The 21748-nt window shown below is 36.0% G+C and overlaps 2 protein-coding genes across 3 annotated transcripts in view; one reads left to right on the top strand and one right to left on the bottom strand.

The window, feature by feature from the left end:
• The window catches only part of ECM2 (extracellular matrix protein 2), a 24996-nt gene extending 14925 nt beyond the window's left edge, over positions 1–10071 (bottom strand). The window contains exons 1-4 of one of the 2 annotated variants that reach the window (XM_007468176.1): positions 9777–10071; positions 5669–5857; positions 2967–3434; positions 444–559 (exon numbers count right to left, since the gene is read on the bottom strand). In XM_007468176.1, coding sequence (XP_007468238.1) covers positions 444–559; positions 2967–3434; positions 5669–5857; positions 9777–10065 — 1062 coding nt within the window. In that variant the 5' untranslated portion in view covers positions 10066–10071. Of the gene's footprint in view, positions 1–443; positions 560–2966; positions 3501–5668; positions 5858–9776 lie in introns of both variants that reach the window. The other variant, XM_007468175.1, reaches the window with a different exon arrangement.
• CENPP (centromere protein P) overlaps positions 1–21748 on the top strand; it is a 231549-nt gene that overhangs the window by 157163 nt on the left and 52638 nt on the right. The gene's annotated exons all lie outside the window — the stretch shown is intronic.

The following is a 21748-nucleotide window of genomic DNA, read 5'->3' as shown; positions in this document are numbered from 1 at the left end:
GCTGAAGTATCCTTTATCAGATTTTGCAGATAGCACACAATAAGGAAATTTTGTATTGCTGGCCTGAAAATGTTAACAGAGTTTCCAGATAAGCTCTCCTTTTTTCCCAGAAATACCTCATGTACTAAGAGACCATATTTCAACATGTTTTCTGCTACTTAGGGAGAAACTCCTCTATAAATTCAAAACATTAGTTTTGTCATTCATGCTGTTGTGGGTGCTTTAAGGACAAAGCATAGGAAAAACAGCTAGAAACCTATAAAACAATATACTATATTCAAGATAAAACTTGACTACAGTTTAGGGACATCAGAAACTTTCTTCAGAGAAAACTCCAGTAAAACATTTTACTTTTCCTTCCTTCTCCATCTCCACCCACTGACAGTACAAGTCATGAAAAATCCATCCACGTGGACTGTTAGAAGTCAGGGCATGTTATTTACCTTGAATGCTTTTGGACCTATGCCTGAAGAGGTGATATTATTTTTGCTCAGATCAAGCCTTTCCAAATTCGGTAATCCATTAAATGCTTCGTCCGGAATGGAGGTGATAGAATTGCCTAGGACACATAGCAGTTGTGTTTTAGGCCTATGTGCCTATAAATACATGTATACATGCACATGCATAGATAGCAAAAGAGAGCTTTATCTGGAGGAAAAGCAATACTTACAGCAAGGACAATATGTATTATATAAGAAAATGAGTGTTTAGAAAAAAAACAAGACTGGGACTACACTATTTCATATGGTCAAAATTTTCACTCTAAGGACTTGTCATGCTCTAGTACATCATGTTTTAGATGAAGCTGCTTTAAAACAGCCAGAGTGTGGTTTGGTAGACAATTCTGTTAACATTATGCATTTTACAACAAAGATGTGTTTATGGAAGGTGCTATAGAAACTGATTTTTATAGTTCTTCATATTTCCCTATTGACATTTCCTAGACCCTGGACCAGAAATATACTGTTTTTTACAATGAAATCTTGGGCATGTGACTTGCCTTCTTTGAGCATCAGTTTCCTCTAAGTAAGAAGCTTGGGGAGATAATCTCTCAGATTGCCTCCAGATCTTATGTTATAATTCTGTGACTTCAATCTATAGAAGTTCCTGCATGCTTTAATTTATGGGGTTTTGGTTTGACATTTAATTAAGTACAGTAGTCAATGATTTTTAAAGCCAGAAAATGAGCTTATCAGAAATAGTGAGTACTATAAAAATCATGTGGTGACCTTCTTATAAAACCAAGATACTGTGACTGAGCACAGGTCATTCATCTTTCATAAGACTTTAGACTTTCACAAATTGTTTTGTTTTGTTTTCATGGCAGAGCACACCTGGCATGCAGGCTACAGAAGGAGGGGGCATTGCTGGAGCAGGACACTCTGGGCATGAGAAGAATTCCTTAGGAGGTCATGTGAACATGGTATCAGGAAGGCCATAACACCAGAAATGTCCTATTGCAGATTGGCTATCCTGATTAAAGGGGTCATGCTGTGACCATTGAGTATTTATTTTTATGATCATTTATTATTTCTGTGGTAGTTTATTTCTGTTACTTCCCCCAAGACACATCTGAAACCCCACTCAGATTCTCTCACCCCTGCATCTTCAGAGCTATCCCCAGCATGGGCCTTATTGCCAAGACTCATTCACTGTCCCAGTCTCCCCACAAGCCAGCCTCACACATGTATCTGTCCTGCCATTCCTCCACTCAGAGCTCTTCCTGGCCCTATAAGAATGTGGGCAAAAAGTCTGGACCACTCCATGCCTACCACAATGGCTAAAACAAGGGGGAAAAACAACAGGAACTCTCTGATATTGCTGGTGTCACAGCCATTTTAAGGAACTGTTTGGTAGTTTCTTATAAAGTTAAACATGCTTTTACTGTAGCACTCGGCAATCCCACTCCTGGATATATACCCTAGGAAAAAGAAAACTTAGGTCGGCACAAACATCTATATGTGGATGTTTATAGCAACTGTATGCATAATTGCCCCAAACTGGAAATAATCCAGATGTTCTTCACCTGAGACCTGTGGTCTGTCCAAACAACAGAACACGCCAGCTACTGATAAACGCCACAACCTGCATAGCCCTCAGAAGCATTATGATAAATGAAAGAAGTCCAGCTAAAAAGGCTACATGCTGTATGATTCCATTTCTATGACATCCTAGAAAAGGTACTCTAGAGACAGAAAACATCAGGGCTGGTGAAAGGAGGGACATGAGAGAATTTAGTGAGGTGATGGAAATGTTATATCTTGATTGTGGTATTGACTGTAAGCATTTGTCAAAACTCAAAGCATAACAGGGACTTCCCTGGCGGTCCAGTGGTTAAGACTTCACCTTCCAATGCAGGGGGTGCGGGTTTGATCCCTGGTTGGAGCTAAGATCGGACATGAGAGAATTTAGTGAGGTGATGGAAATGTTATATCTTGATTGTGGTATTGACTGTAAGCATTTGTCAAAACTCAAAGCATAACAGGGACTTCCCTGGCGGTCCAGTGGTTAAGACTTCACCTTCCAATGCAGGGGGTGCGGGTTTGATCCCTGGTTGGGGAGCTAAGATCCCACATGCCTTGCGGCCAAAAAAACAAAACGTAAAGCAGAAGCAATATTGTAACGAATTCAATAAAAACTTTAAAAATGGTCCACATCAAAAAAAAATCTTAAAAAAACCCTCAAAGAATAACATGATAATAGTGTTTTGCTATATATGAATTATACCTTCTAAACCCAGCTTTAGAAAAAAGTCAATGGGAAATCATGGCTTGATTTGGAGGAATTTACTTTATACCTGACGGTGCTATTCTGCAGTAAACACCTATCTCTTCTGCAAAGTTTTTATGTTTGAAGATTGTGAAATTAATCTGTTTGGGGTCAACTTATATTATAAAATTAAAATATAGCATTCATAGGACAATGGGAGTTACCCACAAAATCAGTTTAATGTCAACATCTCTTACCTATGAGCTCCAGACTTGTTATCTCTGGTGCTGTTAGCGGTGGTATTTGTGTGAGGTCGGCGCTGATACAGGAGATGGTTTTGTATGACAGAGAGCACCTGCTTGGCAGAGGTGGTATGCCTCTGGGGGTAGCTGGGATTGGGAGTTGAGAGGGCATCCTGAACATATCTCCTCTGACGGCGTCATCATCGTCCTCGTCCTCTTCCTCATTCTCCCTTGCTGGGTTTCTGTGTTGATGGGCCTGCCTCCCCTCCTCTCCAGGTCTCTGCTCTCCCCCTTCTCTGCTCTGTCCCTCATTGGGAGGTCTCCCCCAGTGTCCAGGTCTAGGGATCTTTTCCTTTTGCTCCCTATCTTCATCTTGTTTAATTTCTTCTTCTTCCTCCTCAAATTGAAGTTCCTCTTTTCTCAGTGCTTGATGCATTTCCACCCAAGGAGACGGCTGAAGTAAACTGGTAGGTTCTCTTTGTTCTGAAGAATCACCAGAAAATTCAGTTCTGTCATTTAATGCTATACTACTGAGTAGCAAATAGGAGGCTACTGACCACATAAGGAGAAGACAGCAGGGGCAAGTTGTGGTATTAATGAAAGGAAAAATCATAGTGAAAATTAGGTTAGTAAATAACATTCCCTGTAGGTATATGAGTGCAGTTTAAATGTGAAATGCATCTTGAAATTTTTGTTTGAAGTTTTAACAGAAATAAATAAACTTTATTTCTGTTTTGTAAGACTTTATAGGCAATTCTTGTTTTTCCTTGTGAGCCTTAATACTTATTTTTACTAAAGTATCATGCTATCTGGTGACTAAAGAGGGAATAATATTACCATATGTTGCTTACATAAGCAGTCCTATTGTGAGATTGTAATATAATCAGATGTGATAACTTTGTAGTAGATACTGTTCAGTTAATTGGGCTTATTGATAATGTAAGAATGTGTACACAGACATAAAAAAGTGAAAGAGATGTACATTTTACTTGTTTATGGTAGTGAAATTGGCTTTTATTTATAGATTTATTATATCTGTCTGATTTTCTTTCAGCTCCATGGGCCTAAAAGCATCCTCTGAAATTTAGAGTTAATAGAAAATCCTCTTCTGTTTTGCTCCCAGACTCTGTACTTAAATTATTTTTACTTCTTGAGACCTATAGAAGATGTCCTGGACTTAGATGTTGTTTCTTTAACCTAGACATATGCACAAGAGTACTTTTTATTATTCCATGATGATGATAGCATAATATATAATAGTAGAAAGTTTATCTACATTTATATTTAGCTGTTATTATCTTTGGCAGAAAGTGGGGAAGACTTGACAAAGACCAGACTTTAGACTCACCCTCTGAATGAAGAGTTTTAGGGAAAAGTGAGCTCAGTACATAGATTTTCTTTCATCAAAATATAAAAATTTACTTAATCATTTCCATGATTTTATTTAATGCCATACATAAATCACCCCCAAAAAAGAACTCAAAATATAATTATGTGAAGGAATTACTTGAGATTTCAATTCAGTATGTATTATAAAGTCTGTGAGTTATGTTTTTCACATCTCTGACAGAACATGCAAAAGGAGAGTAGGAAAAAATTAGCAAAATGAAACTAAAACTATCGTATTGAAACATTTAAAATCTTTTCTGTATATCCAAGTTTATTTTTCCAAAATAACCACAGCATTTCAAGAATAATAGTTCAAGTCCTTTGAAAAATGTCTGAGAATTTCTGGATCTTGCCTTTATAAATCTTCTGTTTCGTATCCCAGGGAGTCAGTTTCATTAAACACTTTTATTTTCTAACATTTTTTAAAGTCATAATAGCTTAGTAAAATAATTAGTAGTATACACCAAAATACAGTTCCTAAATGTTCTGAAGTTCTTCCTGGTAGGAGACTTTTGTAGGTAACCACCCTGTGATCATCCTGTGTGCATGGAAACAATCTACCTTGATCATAGGCAACAGAAAATATCTGTATCCCTTCCCATCGAATTATTTAGCACATATTTATTTATTTCATAAGCTATTGGCCAGGCTTTTCTTGCAGGAGTCCTGAGGCTTCCTCCCTAGAGTCCTCTACTGCATCAGCCTCATAGATAAGACACAGTGAGCAGCCAACAAAACCTCATAGTGTGATCTTTCTGTGCATAGCAGTGCCACAACAGAAAGCCACTGCTCCAGGGCCATTGCCCTTTATTTCCCTAGGATTACCTGAGCAGTAATGACTGCACATAGACTGGGAAAACTGGGCTTTATTCTCTCTAGATGCAAGCCACTCCTCCCTTTGTTCACCATGAGTTCTTCATCTTCATTTGGGTTGATAACTGTAAACACACTGAGTTGAATTAAGTGAGATAATGCATGTAAGGAACTAAGCAGAGTTCTTCACGCATACTAAGAACATGGGAGCTGTTTGCTATGTAAATTCTATCAGTACATCTGTAATGCTGCGAGTCAAATGTGGAATGTGATCTGGTCTGAGTTTACTCATTCTAATAGAGCTAGAACTCTAAAGCCAAGATGTTTTATTTTTCTCTCCCCTATCATGCAACTTCCCAAATAATTTCCATGTTTATCATCATTGTGCCAATATTTTAAGTACCCTGATGACTAGTTTATCATAATTTAAAATGTAAGGTAGTGACAAAATAAAAACAAATGGAAGTTAAAGACTAAATCACATGTGATATTTTGTTTGGGCTAAATATTTGTACCAGTATCAGAGCAGACGGGGCAGCATTCTCCTTCAGGTGTAACTGTTTGGGGGCACATCTGAGGGTGGCACTTGGTCTCATCACAAAGGACTCTTCCATTCGAGCAGAGGCAGGTAGTGCAGGGCTCAGGAGACCATACAGCTTTGTTATACATGGTCATCCCATTTGCCAAACAGTGTCCTTTCTTTCCTAGAAGAGAACAGTAACATTTAAAATCCTTGTATGGTTACTAGCACTTGTGAATGGAAGTGAGCCCAATGTGATAGACCCACACAAGAATAACATTCTATGTTCTTTCATGCAGAGGATAAAAGTATCTTACAGATGTAACCCTCTGAAATGCTTTTCACATGCTGTATTCTCAACCCCTCTAACTTAGGCTCTGAGAGTGACCTCCTAATGGTAACTTGAGCCTGAATCGTACTTCCATCCTGCATCTGTCAGGACGGCTAAGTTATACAACAGCAACAAACAACCCCCAAATCTCAGTTATTTCTTGTTCCTGCTATGTGTCCAATGTAGATATTGTCAGGATAAAAAATAGGCTTCATCTCCAAGCAGGCTGCCCTGATGGCCACAGCAGTGGGAATGTGAGGTTGCAAATAACACACAAGCTCTAAACATGTCTAATTACATTGACCAAGGCAAATTATATGGCTACATCTAACTTCAGAAGAGAAAAAGCAGTATAGTTCCATCACGTGCCAGAGAGCAGAGAGCTGGAACAGCACTAATGATGAATGAGCCCACATTGTACCCTTCCTGATGTGCAGATGGAGAGGTGAAATAAGACTGTATGCTTGTGGTGCTTTTTACATTGAATTCTCAATGAGACATTGCAACAATCTCTTTGTTTTAGAATAGTTGTGTTATTGAAATACAATTCAAATACCCTTTTAAAGTACACAGTGCAGTGGGTTTTAGTATATTGTTTTCTCTACATACAGTGTTGTAGATACATGGATAAGTGTGTCAACTAAGCAGGCCATTAGACAGTCAATTTGAATATTAGAGGGGATGTTTTCCTTCCAATCCTAGTGTTATTCCTGGTAACTCTTTTCCATCTGTTGAGCCACTGTCCCCGCAAATGAGCTCTCAAATTTGTCCCCTTCTTTCCCTTACTGCTGTGTCAGCCCTGTTCAAGCCCTACCCATCTCTCATTTGGATACTTACAGTAAACTAATCCCACCCATCCAATTTCTCCCCTGGAAAACAAAATAGATATAATCAGGAGTTGTCTCCTGATTATAAAAGTACTATAGTGTATCAAAATTCCAACAGCCTTTTTTGCAGAAATGGAAAAATTAATCCTTAATTTCATAAGGAATTACAAGGGGCCTCAAATAGCCAAAAAAAATCTTGAAAGAAAAAAAAATTTTGAGGGCTCACACTTCCAGATTTCAAAACTTACCACAAAGCTACAATAATCAGCTTATACCAGTATGGTACTGGCATAAGGATAAACATATAGACCAGTGGAATATTGAGAGTCCAGAAATAAACCCATTACATCTATGGCCAATTGATTTTTGACAAAAGTGCCAAGCCCATTCAATGGGGGAAAAAGTTGTCTCTTCAACAAATGGTGCTGGGACAACTGTATATCCGTATGCAAAAGAATGAAGTTGCCCCCTACCTCATGCCAAATATAAAAATTAACTCAAAATGGATCAAAACCTAAATATAAGATGTAAAATGTAATATTCATAAAATAAAGCATGACCTTGGATTTGGCAATGGATTTTTAGATATGATTCTGAAAGCACAAGCAACAAAAGAAAAAATAGATGAATTGGACTGTATCAAAATTTAAAATTTGGTCCATTGGAGAACATTGTCAAGAAAGTCAAAGGACAATGTACACAATGAGAGAAAATATTTGCAAATCATATCTGATAAGGGTCTGACATCTTGAATATACGTGAAGAACTCTTACAACTCAACAACAGAAAGCCAGCCCAATTAAAATATGGACAAAGGACTTGAATAGACATTTCTCCAAAGAAGATATACAATGAACAATAAGCACATAAAGAGATGCTGAGCATCATTAGTCATTAGGGAAATACAAATTAAACCACAATGTGATAACCACTTCACATCCACAAGAATGGCTGTATTTTTTAAATGGAAAATAAAGGCAAGGATGTGGAGAAATTGGAGTCTTTGTATATTGCCGGTGGGTATATAAAATGATATAGCTTCTGTGGGGAACATTTGGCAATTTCTCAATAAATTAAACATATAATTACCACATGGCCCAGCTCCTAGGTACCTGATATTCCACTTCTAGGTATATACCCAAGGGAACTGAAAACGGGAATTCAGATAGAAACTTGTACACAAATGTTCGTAGCTGTGCTATTCACAGTAGCAAAAGGTGGAAACAACGCAATTATCCATCAATGGATGAAAGGATAAACAAAACATGGTATTTCTCTGCAATGAGATATAATTCAGCCATAAAAAAAGAATGAAGTCCTGACACACTGTACAACATGCGTGAACCTTGAAAACATTATGCCAAGTAAAAGAAGTCAGACACCAAAGGCCACATATTATAGGACTCCTTTTATATTAAATATTCAGAATAGGCAAATTCATAGAGACGGAAAGATTAGTGGTTGCCAGGGACTGGGGGGAGGAGAAAATGGGGAGTAAGTGCTTAATATATATGTAGTTCCCTTTTAGGGTGAAGAAAGTGTTCAGGAACGAGATAGTGGTGATGGTTGCACAACATTGTGAATATACTTAATGCCACTGAATTGTACACTTTTAAATGGTTAAATGATAAGTTTTATGTCATGTGTATTTTACTACAATTTTTTTTTCTTTTTTTCTTTTCTTTTTCTTTTCTTTTTTTTTTGCGGTACGCGGGCCTCTCACTGTTGTGGCCTCTCCCGTTGCAGAGCACAGGGTCCGGACGCGCAGGCTCAGTGACCATGGCTCACGGGCCTAGCCGCTCCGAGCATGTGGGATCTTCCCGGACCGGGGCACGAACCCGTGTCCCCTGCATCAGCAGGCGGACTCCCAACCACTGCGCCACCAGGGAAGCCCACAATTTTTTTAAAAAGTACTGTAAGACCACTGGAAAACATCTTAGGACAATTTAGAAATCTTTCGTATATATCTTCTATACCTTTTAATGCACATCACCCTATGCTGCATATTTTTTAAAACAGATTTGAGATCACATTATGCATACTACTTTTCAACCTTTTTATTTTCTATTATTATAGCTTGGATATCTTTCCACTTAATTAGGGAAACTGACCTCATCGTTCTTTAAGAGTTATGGGTACACTATAATCATCATTTTAAATTCCCTGCCTCCAGGCTCTTTCTTCTCTCAATCATTTTGTAAATGTGACCTAAACTGTCTCTTTTCACGGTAATTGTATGTTATTTCTGTTAACTTCATGGAAATAACATCATTTAGAAGCATTTGGTTTTCTTGAGACAATGTATGAAGTATTGGTCACAGAACATTATGTGGTGATACATTCTTTTGTCTTTTGAAAGTTTTATGTAATGGTACCATATGTATAATATAATTACTTTTTCCTTCCAAACCTGGAAAAATGTGGACCATTAAATATTAGTGTTTAAAAATGCCTAGTTGAAATCTTTGGAAGAATTTCCAATCTTTTCAAACTTTAAAAATTCATTAGTTTGGTCTATATAAAATAAATTCAGTGGCTTAACTTCATGTTTGGTTGAAAATATTTAATAGCCATGAGTTCATAGACTCATCTGAATCACTTATTTCTATATCCTAGATGATCTATCATGATAAATGAAAAAGCAGTTTTGACATGTATATTACTATATTATGATTACAACTATTTTAAATACATGGCATAGTAAACAGACTAGAAATAATAAACCAAAATAGTAACTATGATTTTATAAATGTAGTTATAGGATAAGTAATATTTTTTCTGTTTTACAATAATTTGTATTATAAGTATATTCTGTAAATGGTTTTTTTAATTATTTCAAAATTTATCTTTGTAGATTAAACCAAAAGATAATATAGTAACTTGAATTTTTTAAAAATTTTCTTTTTGGAGTTTCTCTCTCTTCCTCTCTCCTACTGTTTTCTTACCTGGTAACACATTATAGCTTGATTCTACTCCAGGAAATCTTAAAAAGGATTCAAACTTTTCCTCCGTACTATAATCCAAGTTAACCATGGGAAGTGTTGCTGCTGGTGTAACTATCCTCATTTGCTGAATTCCAAGCTGTCTGCTGGATCTGTGGATGGGTGAGGAACTTTTTCTCTGTCTTCTATAATACATCTTCCTTCTTTCCTTCCTAGAAGTTTCTTCATTTTGTCCAAAGTCAGTTTGAATAATGAGAAGGAGAAGAAAACAATACAAGCTTGAAAACTTCATGCTTGCTTTTTCACTGTTTGATTCCTAGGATGAGAATGAAACAGAATTTCAGAGTTAGTGACTAAATTTTTACCTCTGAAAATTGGCCTATAATTGCCTATATCCCTCAGCAGCAAGTCTGTGAGATATGACACATATAATATATGGGCTCTATGCTATAGTATTACTGCCAAGTCAGAATTTAGAATTTTTCTGTCAGAATCAAATAATTTTTTAATACTTTATTGCTAGACCAGACATGAATGAGCAAACTTTTTCTATAAAGAACCATATAGTAAATATTTTAGGTTTTACAGGCCATGCATTCTTTTTCATAACTACTCCACTGGACCCTTGTAACATGAAGGTAGACAATATGTACACAGTTTGTGTACATGATATGTACACAATTGTGTACACAAATTCCAAAACAGGCAGTGGGTCAGACTTAGCCCCCAGGCCATAGTGTGCCAACCCCTCTCTGGACCACTGTGTTGTAGGTTTTCAGAGGTTACTCAGGAGGTTTCTCTCCACCTCTCTGCCAAGTCATTCTGTGACTAACATCATCCACAATTCATTTTCCCAGCTCTTATATTTTATTATTTTATTCTCTAGTGTTCTAATTTTCTTTGTTGGGGGGAAAGAGCATAATTGCACCAAATAAAAATAACAGCAAACTAGTATCAGTTATAAAGAGGTAAGAGGGACAAAGAGTAACTTTTAATCAGCTGGTCTCAAGAGCAGTACAGGGCCCTGCACATGGTGAAGCTGAAAAACATATTTGAGAAATGAATACTTTTTCAAACCTTAAACATGGATTAGCACAGAACAGAAGTCCCTGAGAGGGGGAAAATCCAAGTTGAGCTCCTGCTCACTGCCTGGAGAGAGTTCCTTCCGAAGCTGAAGCCCAGGGTGAGGACCCAGGCAGAGCCCAACAATCTCCCTGAGTTGAAAAAAAACAAAAAACAAAAAAAACCCTGGGGTCCTGGGGATGCCAGAGAGGCAAGAGTTTGAAGAGCAGAGCACAGAGAGGTGAGAGCTACCCTGAAAAAGACTTCCAAAGATATCAAGTCTTCAACCAAGTATGATTAGCACATTTGTATGAGTAAACTACTCGACACTTGAGAAAGAACTACCATGAAGGACAAAAAGAAAAAATCCTTTGGGCTAGAAAAGGCTGGGCAAACTCTGTGGGTACACCAGTCATAGTGGAGAACCTGTACTGCAAAGGGCATCAGACAGAGTGCTCAGAAGGGCATCGGCACATCAGAGAAAACAATTTACCCTAGACTAACGGCTGATCTGATCCCATTTACAGCACTGAATAGCAAGCCTCCAGAAAGGATCAAACTGTGTGCAACAACTTAACTATGTCCCAGAGCACCCAACAAGTACTGGGAAATCCAGCAAAATTTTACCAGGCACACAAAGAAACAGGAATTGTTGACACATGATGAGGAAAATCAATCTATTGAAACCCATCCATAGCACAGCTGACATAATTATTAAGTAGGTCATTAAAAGTTATTAAAACCATAATCTGCGTGTTCAAGAACGTAGAGGAAAGATATTTAAAGAAATCCAAATTGAACTTTTAAAGATGTAAACTGCAATGTGAGAGAGGAAAAACTATACTGCAAGGGATGAATAGCACGTTAGACATTGCAGGAAAAAATTAGTAAACTTGAAAACATAGTCACAGAAATTATCCAAAATGAAACACACACACACACACACACACACACACGACCAGTAAAAAACATGAACAGAGCATCATCAAACTGTGTGACAACTTCAAGAAGATCAATTTATGTCCAGTTCCAGTCCCTGAAGGACTAAGGAGGCACAAAAATATTTGAAGAAATAAAGACTGGTCATTTTCCAAATTTGATGAAAACTATAAACCCACATATCCAAGATCAATAAACCCCCAAAATAAGAAATATGAAGGAAATTATGTCAAATATTCATCATAATCAAATTGCTTTAAAAGCAGTAATAAGGGGAACATCTTAAAAGTGACCAGAGAAAAAGACACAAAGTTAAGAATAGAATAAAAGACTTCTCATTCAAAACAGTACAAGCCAGAAGACAGTGGAACAATGACTTTCAGGTACTGAAAAAAATCAACTTATATACTCAGTGATAATGTCTTTCAGAAACACAGGCAACATAAAGACTTTTTCAGACATAGAGAAGCTGAAGGAATTAATCACCAGCAGAATTGCACTGTAAGAAATGCTAAAGTAGAAGGAAAATTATATCAGATAGAATTATGGATCTACACAAAGGAATGAATACCACAGGAAATGGCATATATGTAGATAAATACTCTTTTATTTTTAAATCTCTTTAAAAGATGCTAGTTTAATACAGTCACCTGTTTAACAGTTGTGTTGATTAATATAATAATACTGTATTTTGGGGTTTCTACCTTAAGTGAAAGTAAAATGTATGACAACAGAAGCAGAAAGGAGGAAAGAAGAAGTGTAAATATACTGTTATGTTCTAATACTATAAGCAAAGTGGAATATCAACTGAAGATAATTGTAATAAGTTAAAGATGCATACTATAAGCCCTAAGGTAATCACCAAAAAAACCAAGAGTTATAGCTAATAAACCAATAAAGGTGATAAAGTGGAATAATAAAAATAATCCAAAACATATTACATGTAAATCATATTAAATGTGAATTCATTAATTGCCACAGAGACTGTCCAGATTGAATTTTTAAAAATTAAGACCCAACTCTAGGGACTTCCCTGATGGTCCAGTGGTTAAGACTCCATGCTCCCAATGCAGGGGGCCTGGGTTCAATCCCTGGCCAGGGAACTAGATCCCACATGCATACCACAACTAAGAGTTCACATGCCACAACTAAGGAGCCCACAGCCTCAACTAAGACCCAGCACAACAAAATAAAATAAAATAAAACAAAACAAAATAAAATAAAATCCCAACTCTATGCTGCCTATAAGAAACTCATGCTAAATAAATATACAAATGGATTAAAATTAAAAGGATGGAAAAATATATACTTTGGTAACAGTAATCAAAAGAAAAGTGGGGGCTTCCCTGGTGGCGCAGTGCTCAAGAATCCGCCTGCCAATGCAGGGGACACAGGTTCAAGCCCTGGTCCGGGAAGAGCCCACATGCTGTAGAGCAACTAAGCCCGTGCGCCACAACTACTGAGCCTGCGCTCTAGAGCCTGCGAGCCACAACTACTGAGCCCACGTGCCACAACTACTGAAGCCCACGTGCCTAGAGCCCATGCTCCACAAAAGAGAAGCCACCGCAGTGAGAAGCCCGCATGCTGCAATGAAGAGTAGCCCCCACCCGCCTCAACTAGAGAAAGCCCACGTGCAACAATGAAGACCCACCGCAGCCAAATAAATAAATTAATTAAATTTTTAAGAAAAGACATATTTAACTCAATAAAAAAAAGTCGATGGCTATATTAATATAAGATGAAGAAGAATAAAGAGAGCCATTATGTAATGATAAAAGGATCTATTCATGAAGATGTAACAATTCTAAGCCTTTATACACTGAACAGTACAGATTCAAATTACATGAAGAAAAAAACTGGTATAGCTGCAAGAAGATCTAGACAAATCCACAGTTATCATTCAGAATTTCTACTTTCTTCTCCCAAATCTGGATTTTTAAAATAGTAGCTCACAAGCTAAAACAACAAGATAGCACTGTACCCTGTTAGAATGGCCAAAATCAAAAACACTGACAAATTGTGAGGTAAGGGTGTGTAGCAACAGGAACTCTCATTTGTTGCTGGTGGGAATACAAAACCATACAGCCACTTTGTAAGACAGTTTGGCAATTTCTTACAAAACTAAACATACTCTTACCCTGCAATCCAGCAGTCATGCTTCTTAATATTTACCCACATGAGCTGAAAACTTATATCCACACAAAAACCTGCACATGGATGTTTACAGCAGCTATATTCATAATTGCCACAGCTTGGGAACAACCAAGACATCCTTAAGTAGGTGAATGGATAAATAAACTGTGTTACATCCAAAGAGTGGAGTATTATTCAGCACTAAAAAGAAAAGCTCTCAAACCATGAAAAGACATGGAAGAATCTTAAATGCTTATTACTAAGTGGAAGAGGCCAATCTGAAAAGGCTAGTACAGTGTGACTGCAACTACATGGCATTCTGCAAAAGACAAAACTATGGAGACAGTACAGACATACTTCGTTTTATTACACTTTATCATGCTTCACAGATACTGCATTTTTTAACAAATTGAAGGTTTGAGGCAACCCTGCATCAAGCAAGTTTATCGGCACCTTTTTTCCAACAACATTTGCTCACTTCATGCTGTCACATTTTGGTAATTCTCACAATATTTCAAACTTTTTCATTATTACCAAATTACTATATTTGTTATGGTGATCTGTGATCAGTGATCTTTGATGTTACTGTTGCAAAAAGATTATTATGCTCTGAAGGCTCAGATGGTGGCTAGCATTTTTTTAGCAATAAAGTTTTTTAAATTAAGACAGGAACATTGATTATCTTTTTAGACATAATGCTGTTGCACATTAAATAGAATACAGTATACTGTAAGCATAACTTTTATATGCACTGGGAAACCAAAAAAAATTGTGTGATTCCCTGTGTTGCAGTATTAGCTTTATTGTGGTTGTCTGTAACCAAACACACAACATCTCTGTGGTATGCTTATATGCTTACTTAGTCAGAGTTGCATGTTCATTGATTTATGATCCTACTTTCAGTTTGTGTTTTCATTGTGGCCAGGTGATGCTTTTGCTTCCTAGCAATCTATATCATTTATAATGGTGCTTCACTGTATAGAACTCAGATTTCGAATGAATCTTTGAAGTCATGTGCTTTTCCAGTAATGGGAAGTTCTTTATCTTCCATGTTCAGACAGCTCTGTCAGAAAAGTCTTCCTTAGATTGAGCTACAATTTGTTGTTCACATCGTGGCCCATAAGAGATTTAAAGATAAGCCATGTTCACACAGTTTTCTTTCTACTGAGTTCTTAATCTTTTTTTATCAATGATTTTTAAGATGTGTTTAAGTTTCTAAAACTAGTACATAATTTTTAAAAACTCAAAATGATACATAGGCATAAAAAACAAGTTGCCTTAACCATAATTCATAGTTTAGTACAAGGGTAGACATACTTTTTCTTCAGGGTCCAGAGAGTAAATAATTTTAGCTTTGCAGGACAACAGTCTCTGTTAAAACTACTCAACTTTGTTATTGTAGCCAAAAATAGCCATAGACAAGTAAGTGGATGGCCACAACTGTATTCTGATGGCACTTGGAAAAACAGAATTTGGCCTATGGGCCATAGTTTCCCATCCCCTAGTTTAAGGGTATCTTTCATGATACCTTCTAAACATATATGAACATATATATTTAAACATAAATGGAATTGTTCGATATACTGCAATCTGTTTTCTTTCCATTCAGTAATAAATTGTGGTCATATGGACATATTTGTCAATGTACGTAAATCTGTCTGTGCACTCTATTTTCATTCCGTAAGTTATGTAACAAACAATTTGGTGATGGATATTTAATTTTTTCCACTTTTCCTCTGTTGTAAACACTCCTGTGGGAATTCCCTTTTGGTCCAGTTGTTAGGACTCTGAGCGTTCACTGCCAAGGGCACGAGTTCAATCTGTAGTCAGCGAACTAGGATCCCACAAGCTGCGTGGCACGGCCAAAAAATGAAACAAAACAAAACACTCTTGTGCATATATCTTCTGGAAATATTTTTTATGTTCTTTTTTTTTTTTTAATTGAAGAATAGTTGATTTACAGTGTTGTGCCCATCTCTGCTGTACAGCAGTGTGACTCAATTATACACATATATACATTCTTTTTTTATATTCTCTTCCATTATGGTTTATCACAGGATATTGAGTATAGTTCCCTGTGCTATACATTAGGGCCTTGTTGTTTATCCATTCTAAATATAATAGTTTGCATCTACCAAGCCCAAACTCCAAGCCCATCCCTCTCCCTCCCCTTGTCCCCTCCTCCCCCTTGGCAACCACAAGTCTGTTCTCTATGTAAAAATATGGAATGCTTCACAAATTTGCATGTCATCCTTGTTCAGAGGCCATGCTAATCTTCTCTGTATTGTTCCAATTTTAGTATATGTGCTGCCAAAGTGAGCACTTTTATGTTCTTAATTGTAATTTTTAATTTATAAATTATGTAGTAATAGATTTTCTGTTGTTTTTAACTATATTGTCTCGGGTTTATTTTTGGATGAAATTTAATATAAGTCACTTTGGTCATATTTATTAATATATTTTGAGGCCATGGTATAGGTATATACACATTTAGAATTGTTATATATTTCTGGTGCTTTTATCATTAGGTACTTTCTGTATCTCTAGTAGTGCATTTTGTCATAAGATCTACTTTGTCTAATTGATGTAGCTGCTTTCTTTTTATTAATGTCTGCTTAATATATTTTTTGCATCATTTTACTTTCAGCCTTTCATATTTTCAATATATTTTCTATTAGCATATCATTTATAGTTCAATATGACAATTTTTATCTTCTAATTGGAATAGAAAGTCTATTTGTATTTACTGTAACACTTGATATGTTTGAATTTAAATATATTTTCTGAATATTTGCATTCTATTTGTCCTGCCTGTTCTTTGTGTGGTTTTTTTTTCCCATTCTTGCTTGCTTTCTTTTTAATTGATTGCTTAGTTTTTATTATTCCATTAGTAATTGTATACTTTTCGCTATAAAGTTCTTTGTAGAGATTACTACATACATCCTTAACTTATCAAGTCTAATATAAATTAGTACCTTTACCTCTTTCTTTAACTTTAACTTTACTTACCTCATCCTAGAACATATACTACTTTTGTCATATATTTTAATTCTTTATATATGTTAAACCCTCAAAAGATTATTATTATTATTATTATTTTATGCAAAAAGTCCATTTAGATCAAGCTCTCTCAACCTTAGCACTATTAACATTTGGGTTGGATAATTCCTTTTTTGTGGTGGGGGGCTGGCCTTTGTATATTTAGTAGCATCCCTGGCTCCTACCCAGTAGATACCTCCTCTCAGTTATAACAACCAAAAATGTCTTCAGATATAACCAGATGTGTCTTGGGGGTGGAAGGATTCAGCCTGCCTCCAATTAAGAACCACTGATTTAGATCTTCCTAAACATTTATTCTTTTTCTTTCTTCTTATTTCTTTCTGCATCTCCAGTCTTCTATCAGGATTATTTTCTTCCTAAAAGAATACCTTTTAGTAATTCCTTTAGTGCAGGACTGCTGATGACCAGTTCTTTTGTTTGTTGGTCATATGGAAATGTTTATATCTTATGTTCATTCTGAAAGGATGTATTTGCTAAATATGGAATTCTAGGTTGACAAGTGTTTTCTTTCAGCATTTGGAAGATTTCATTCCAATGTCTTCTTGTTTCCATATTTTGTGTTGAGTAGTCATCTGTCAATCTAATTATTTCTCCTTTAAAAGTAACTTTTTTGGTTGCTTTTAAGATATTCTCTTTGGCTTTGGTTTTCAGCTGTTGTACTCTGTTGTACGTAGATATGATTTACTTCATTTTATCCTATATAGGATCCATAGCACTTCTTGAATCTGTGGACTGATATTTATCAAATTTGGAAACTTCTTAGCCCTTACCTCTTCAAATAATACTTTCCTACTTCTCTCTCCTCTTTCTTTTCAAAACTACAGTGACACGTATGATAGCCTTCTCATTATGTCTTTAATGTCACTTTCCCTCTCTTGTATTTTTTATCCTTCTCTCACCCTGTGATTGATCCTGGTTATTCCACTAACCTCCCTTCCATTCACTAATTATCTGTTCAGCTGTGGTTTATCTGCTATTAAATCCATCCATTGACTTCTATTTTTCTATTATTGTGTTTTTTTAGTTTTTCAGCTTTTCAGTGGGTTCTTATTGTTTCTGTTTCTCTACTGAAATTTTCAATCTTGTTTTTCACGTTTTGAACATATTAATCACATTTATTAAGTCTGAGTCTGAAAACTCCATTTCAGGACATTCTATATGTCTATTTCTATTGTCTGTTATTTCTTTCTAGGTTTTTAGCCATTTTCTTCTGTTTCTTCCTGTGCCTGATGGCATTTGATTGCCAGCCATTGTATATGAAAACTTGTGAATATACTTTGAAGCCTACAATGATATATTTCTTATTTATCCTAAAAGGATTTACATTCAGACATGAGGTTAAGGGCACTAACAATCATAAGTTGAATGATTTGAAGCTGAGTTTCACTATAACTAATTAATAATTTTACTTTAAGTCCCAAACCAAAACCTGGTGATTTCATCTGCATCACTTTTCCCTGCCACCCCTGCTGCTTGATTGGCCCCATTCCTTGAGTTTTGTTTCTGTCTTGACTTGAGAGGCTGTTTTAAAGCTATACTAAGCTTCTCAGTCACCTCTTTTGGTTCCACAGATGCCTCCAGAAGGAAAGCTGTTCCAGACCTCTTAGGATTCCAGTCCTATCCCAAATATTGGCCCTGTTATTTTTCCTATTTTTTTCTGATTATTCTCAGCAGGCTGAATGGTCTGAATTGCATAGTCTGCCATTATAAGAAGCATGAGTTCCCTCAGATTAGTTTTATTTCCCTGAAATATATCATTTTTCTCTAAGAGAATGTTTTGGGTTGTAAAAGTTTTGAATTCTTATATGTCAGAAAATATCATTTTGTTTAGTTGGAAATAGAATTATGATTTTAGAATAATTTTCCTTCAGTACTTCATAGGTATTGTTCCATTTGTTTCTTATATGTTACTGATGAAAAGTTTAAATTGAATCTGATTCTCATCTCTTTGTAATAAATCTTTTTTCCTCTCTCTATAGAAGTTTTTTTTTTCAGATTTTGAACTCATTTTTAATATTCAGAAGTTCTACTATAATGTATGGGTTTTGTTTTTTTCCTTATTGTATCCTTCTTAGGATCTTTTACTCTAATGACTTCTTTCTTTTCCACACAAGCTCTTTTTACACAGTTCTCTCCCATACCTATTCAAGGCTATGGTTTTCCTCTTTAAATTCATTCCCATCTTCTCTCTGTATTTGAAGGATTCCTCACAGTTTCTGTCTCACCAGAAGCTCCCCTTCTTATTTCCTACTGCAGCTATAAATCCATGTGTGTATTTGTTTGTAATATATCTCCTCTTATGTCTAGGTATTTGGTAAGAGGAAAAGAGTGATATCTGCTTAGTTTGCCCTCTTGTATCTCGGTTCTTTTTATAACTTCATCTGCCAGAATTATCCTCCTGTAGTCAGGATGTACTTGGATCATATGCTGACTTGTCACCATTTTCCCTTGGCTCAACAAATAGCAGCCTCTAAGTTATTTTCATGTCAACTAACCTCAGCATGCAATCTCTTTTTCAGTATATAGGTACATTAATTACTGCAGTCATTTCAAACCCTTTACTATAGGTCACTGAAATGAAACTATATTAGAACAACTTTTCGTAATCTATATTAGTTTTAGAAAAACTAACATGCAAAGTATAAGGGAGGAGCAAATCCCTTAGCTGATTGGCGGCTAAAATTGTCAAAGTCCATTCAGAGAGGAAGGTAATATGTTGGGAAGAAACAGCAACAGCAGCAGGGGAAAGCAATATGAAAAGTTGCACTGTGAGACAGGGTAGAAGTAGAATTTGCTGAGTGGCAGGGGAAGTGAGCTCTGACAGAGAGCATAAATTCTGTGCTCTACATAAAATCTGTACATGGAGATTTTCTTGCTTTGACAGTCATATATGTGACTCTCCATCCAGTGGTAGGTGAGAGTTATGAGGAGTCAGGCCCTGGATCTAAGGGCTCTGGAGATAAACTTCCATGAGCGTCTCAGGCATCGTGTTGTCCCTGAGCCTCTTACTTAGCAGAGCATTGCCCAAGCTCACCCTTCTCCCATTATCCCCATCCCTCTTTGTCTTCCACCCCCCTCTCAAATTGGCTCACTTTTACTTATCCAGAATTCTAAATAGATATGTACAAAAATAAATTTACAGAGCTATCTTAATTTTAAGAAAATCAGAATCTAAATAGTCTAATTGAAATGTTTAAATAATGTTTATGAAATGGCCTCTCAATACTAATTTTATCATTGATGCCTTGGCCTTTGTTATTTTCAGTGATTTGTAGAATTTCACATTGCCTTTAATATTTATTCCAAAAACAACTTTATAATTGAGTGAATATGTTTCTAGAGGTAAACTTTTATGACACAATACGTCTAATCACTGTAGGTTTATTTTGATCAAGTAAAATTTTCTTTCATTTTAGCATTTATTGTGTTTACCCCAACAGTAAATATCATCTGTAAATCTTGGTTAACTTATTATTTTTTTTCCGTTAAAATTCTTCGTCATCTGTCTTAAGTAAGCTTTAAAAGGATTTAAATTAAATTTTAAACTTCTAGACAAAGCCATGAGATGCCTATTATCCCTTTTAACTTCACTCTATAGGCTTATAATGAAAAACATTTTTAATTAATCCTTTATGCTCTTTTAGGACTTAAAAATAGAAAAGAATGAAATTTTTCAAACCAACTTGTACTCCTGTTGAGCATGTAATTCTATTTAAACATATAAAAATATACTGAATCCTAATTTCATAAAGTTTTAAGTACTTCGGAAGTAGTCATCCTGAAAAAAACAAGTAAACAAAATAATGTACACTTTAAACTTTTAAAATCTATTAGTAAGAGCTTATTTCCTCAAGGGTTAAACATATTTGCAACATAAAACAGCCAAATATTAAAACCATTCCACATGCTTTAGTAGAAACTTAAAATTTAAAACATTTTACCTGGAAATCTAAACTAAGTAGGCTTTGCTTGGTGTCATTTAAGTCTCCAGATGAAAATGAAACAAAACCAGAGCTTTCTTTAAAACAAAGAAGGGAATGTTGAAAATTGTTAACTGACTTCTTTGCAAAATCTAAAATAACTGCTTCCCTTGGGGATACATGCCTTTCGGTTCTTTGTGCAGAAAATCAGCCAAGAGAGTAACCAGGGAAAATAGTTACCAAGGCAAATATTTGTTCTAAATCATGGGAAAAGTGGAAAGCAGCAGAGGGGGGGAAAAGCATTAGTCTGTAGGCTGAGAAGGCGGAGTTGGAAGCACAGAAGTGGAGCTTGATTAAAAAATGCGTGATTTTCATAGACTAATTACATTAAAAATATTAACGTTCCAAGTTAGAGGACTGTGCATTCCTGGAATGCCTTTAATTGGGTTAATGTTATTTAACTCTCATCGGCTCTCTGCTGGCCACACCAGTCTCACACACAATATTGTTAACAAAACAGAAAGCTGTTACATGTTAATGTCATTGAAATTATATAACTTCCAACCTTAAGCAATAAGAAGAAAATATTCAAGGGAGCTGTGAGGCTTCTGATTAAGGTAACTGGCAAATTAGTTATCTACCTCAGCCTCAGTTTCTTCATCTGCAAATAAGCAGCTCAGAGACAGATCAAGGTTCCTGGCCCACAGTGCTGCTTATAGGGGACCTTGGATGAGTTACTGCTGTTTGTGACTAAAGTTTTTTCTTTGTACAGCTGGGATGGTAATACCTATCTTTCAAATTTTTGTGCAGATAGAATGAATAGCACGTACAAAATGCCTGTCGTAGACTAGGTAATTATAA

This window comes from Lipotes vexillifer, unplaced genomic scaffold, assembly GCF_000442215.2.
Source record: "Lipotes vexillifer unplaced genomic scaffold, Lipotes_vexillifer_v1.1 scaffold466, whole genome shotgun sequence".
NCBI lineage: Eukaryota > Metazoa > Chordata > Mammalia > Artiodactyla > Lipotidae > Lipotes > Lipotes vexillifer.
This window is presented reverse-complemented; position numbering and strand designations above follow the sequence as displayed.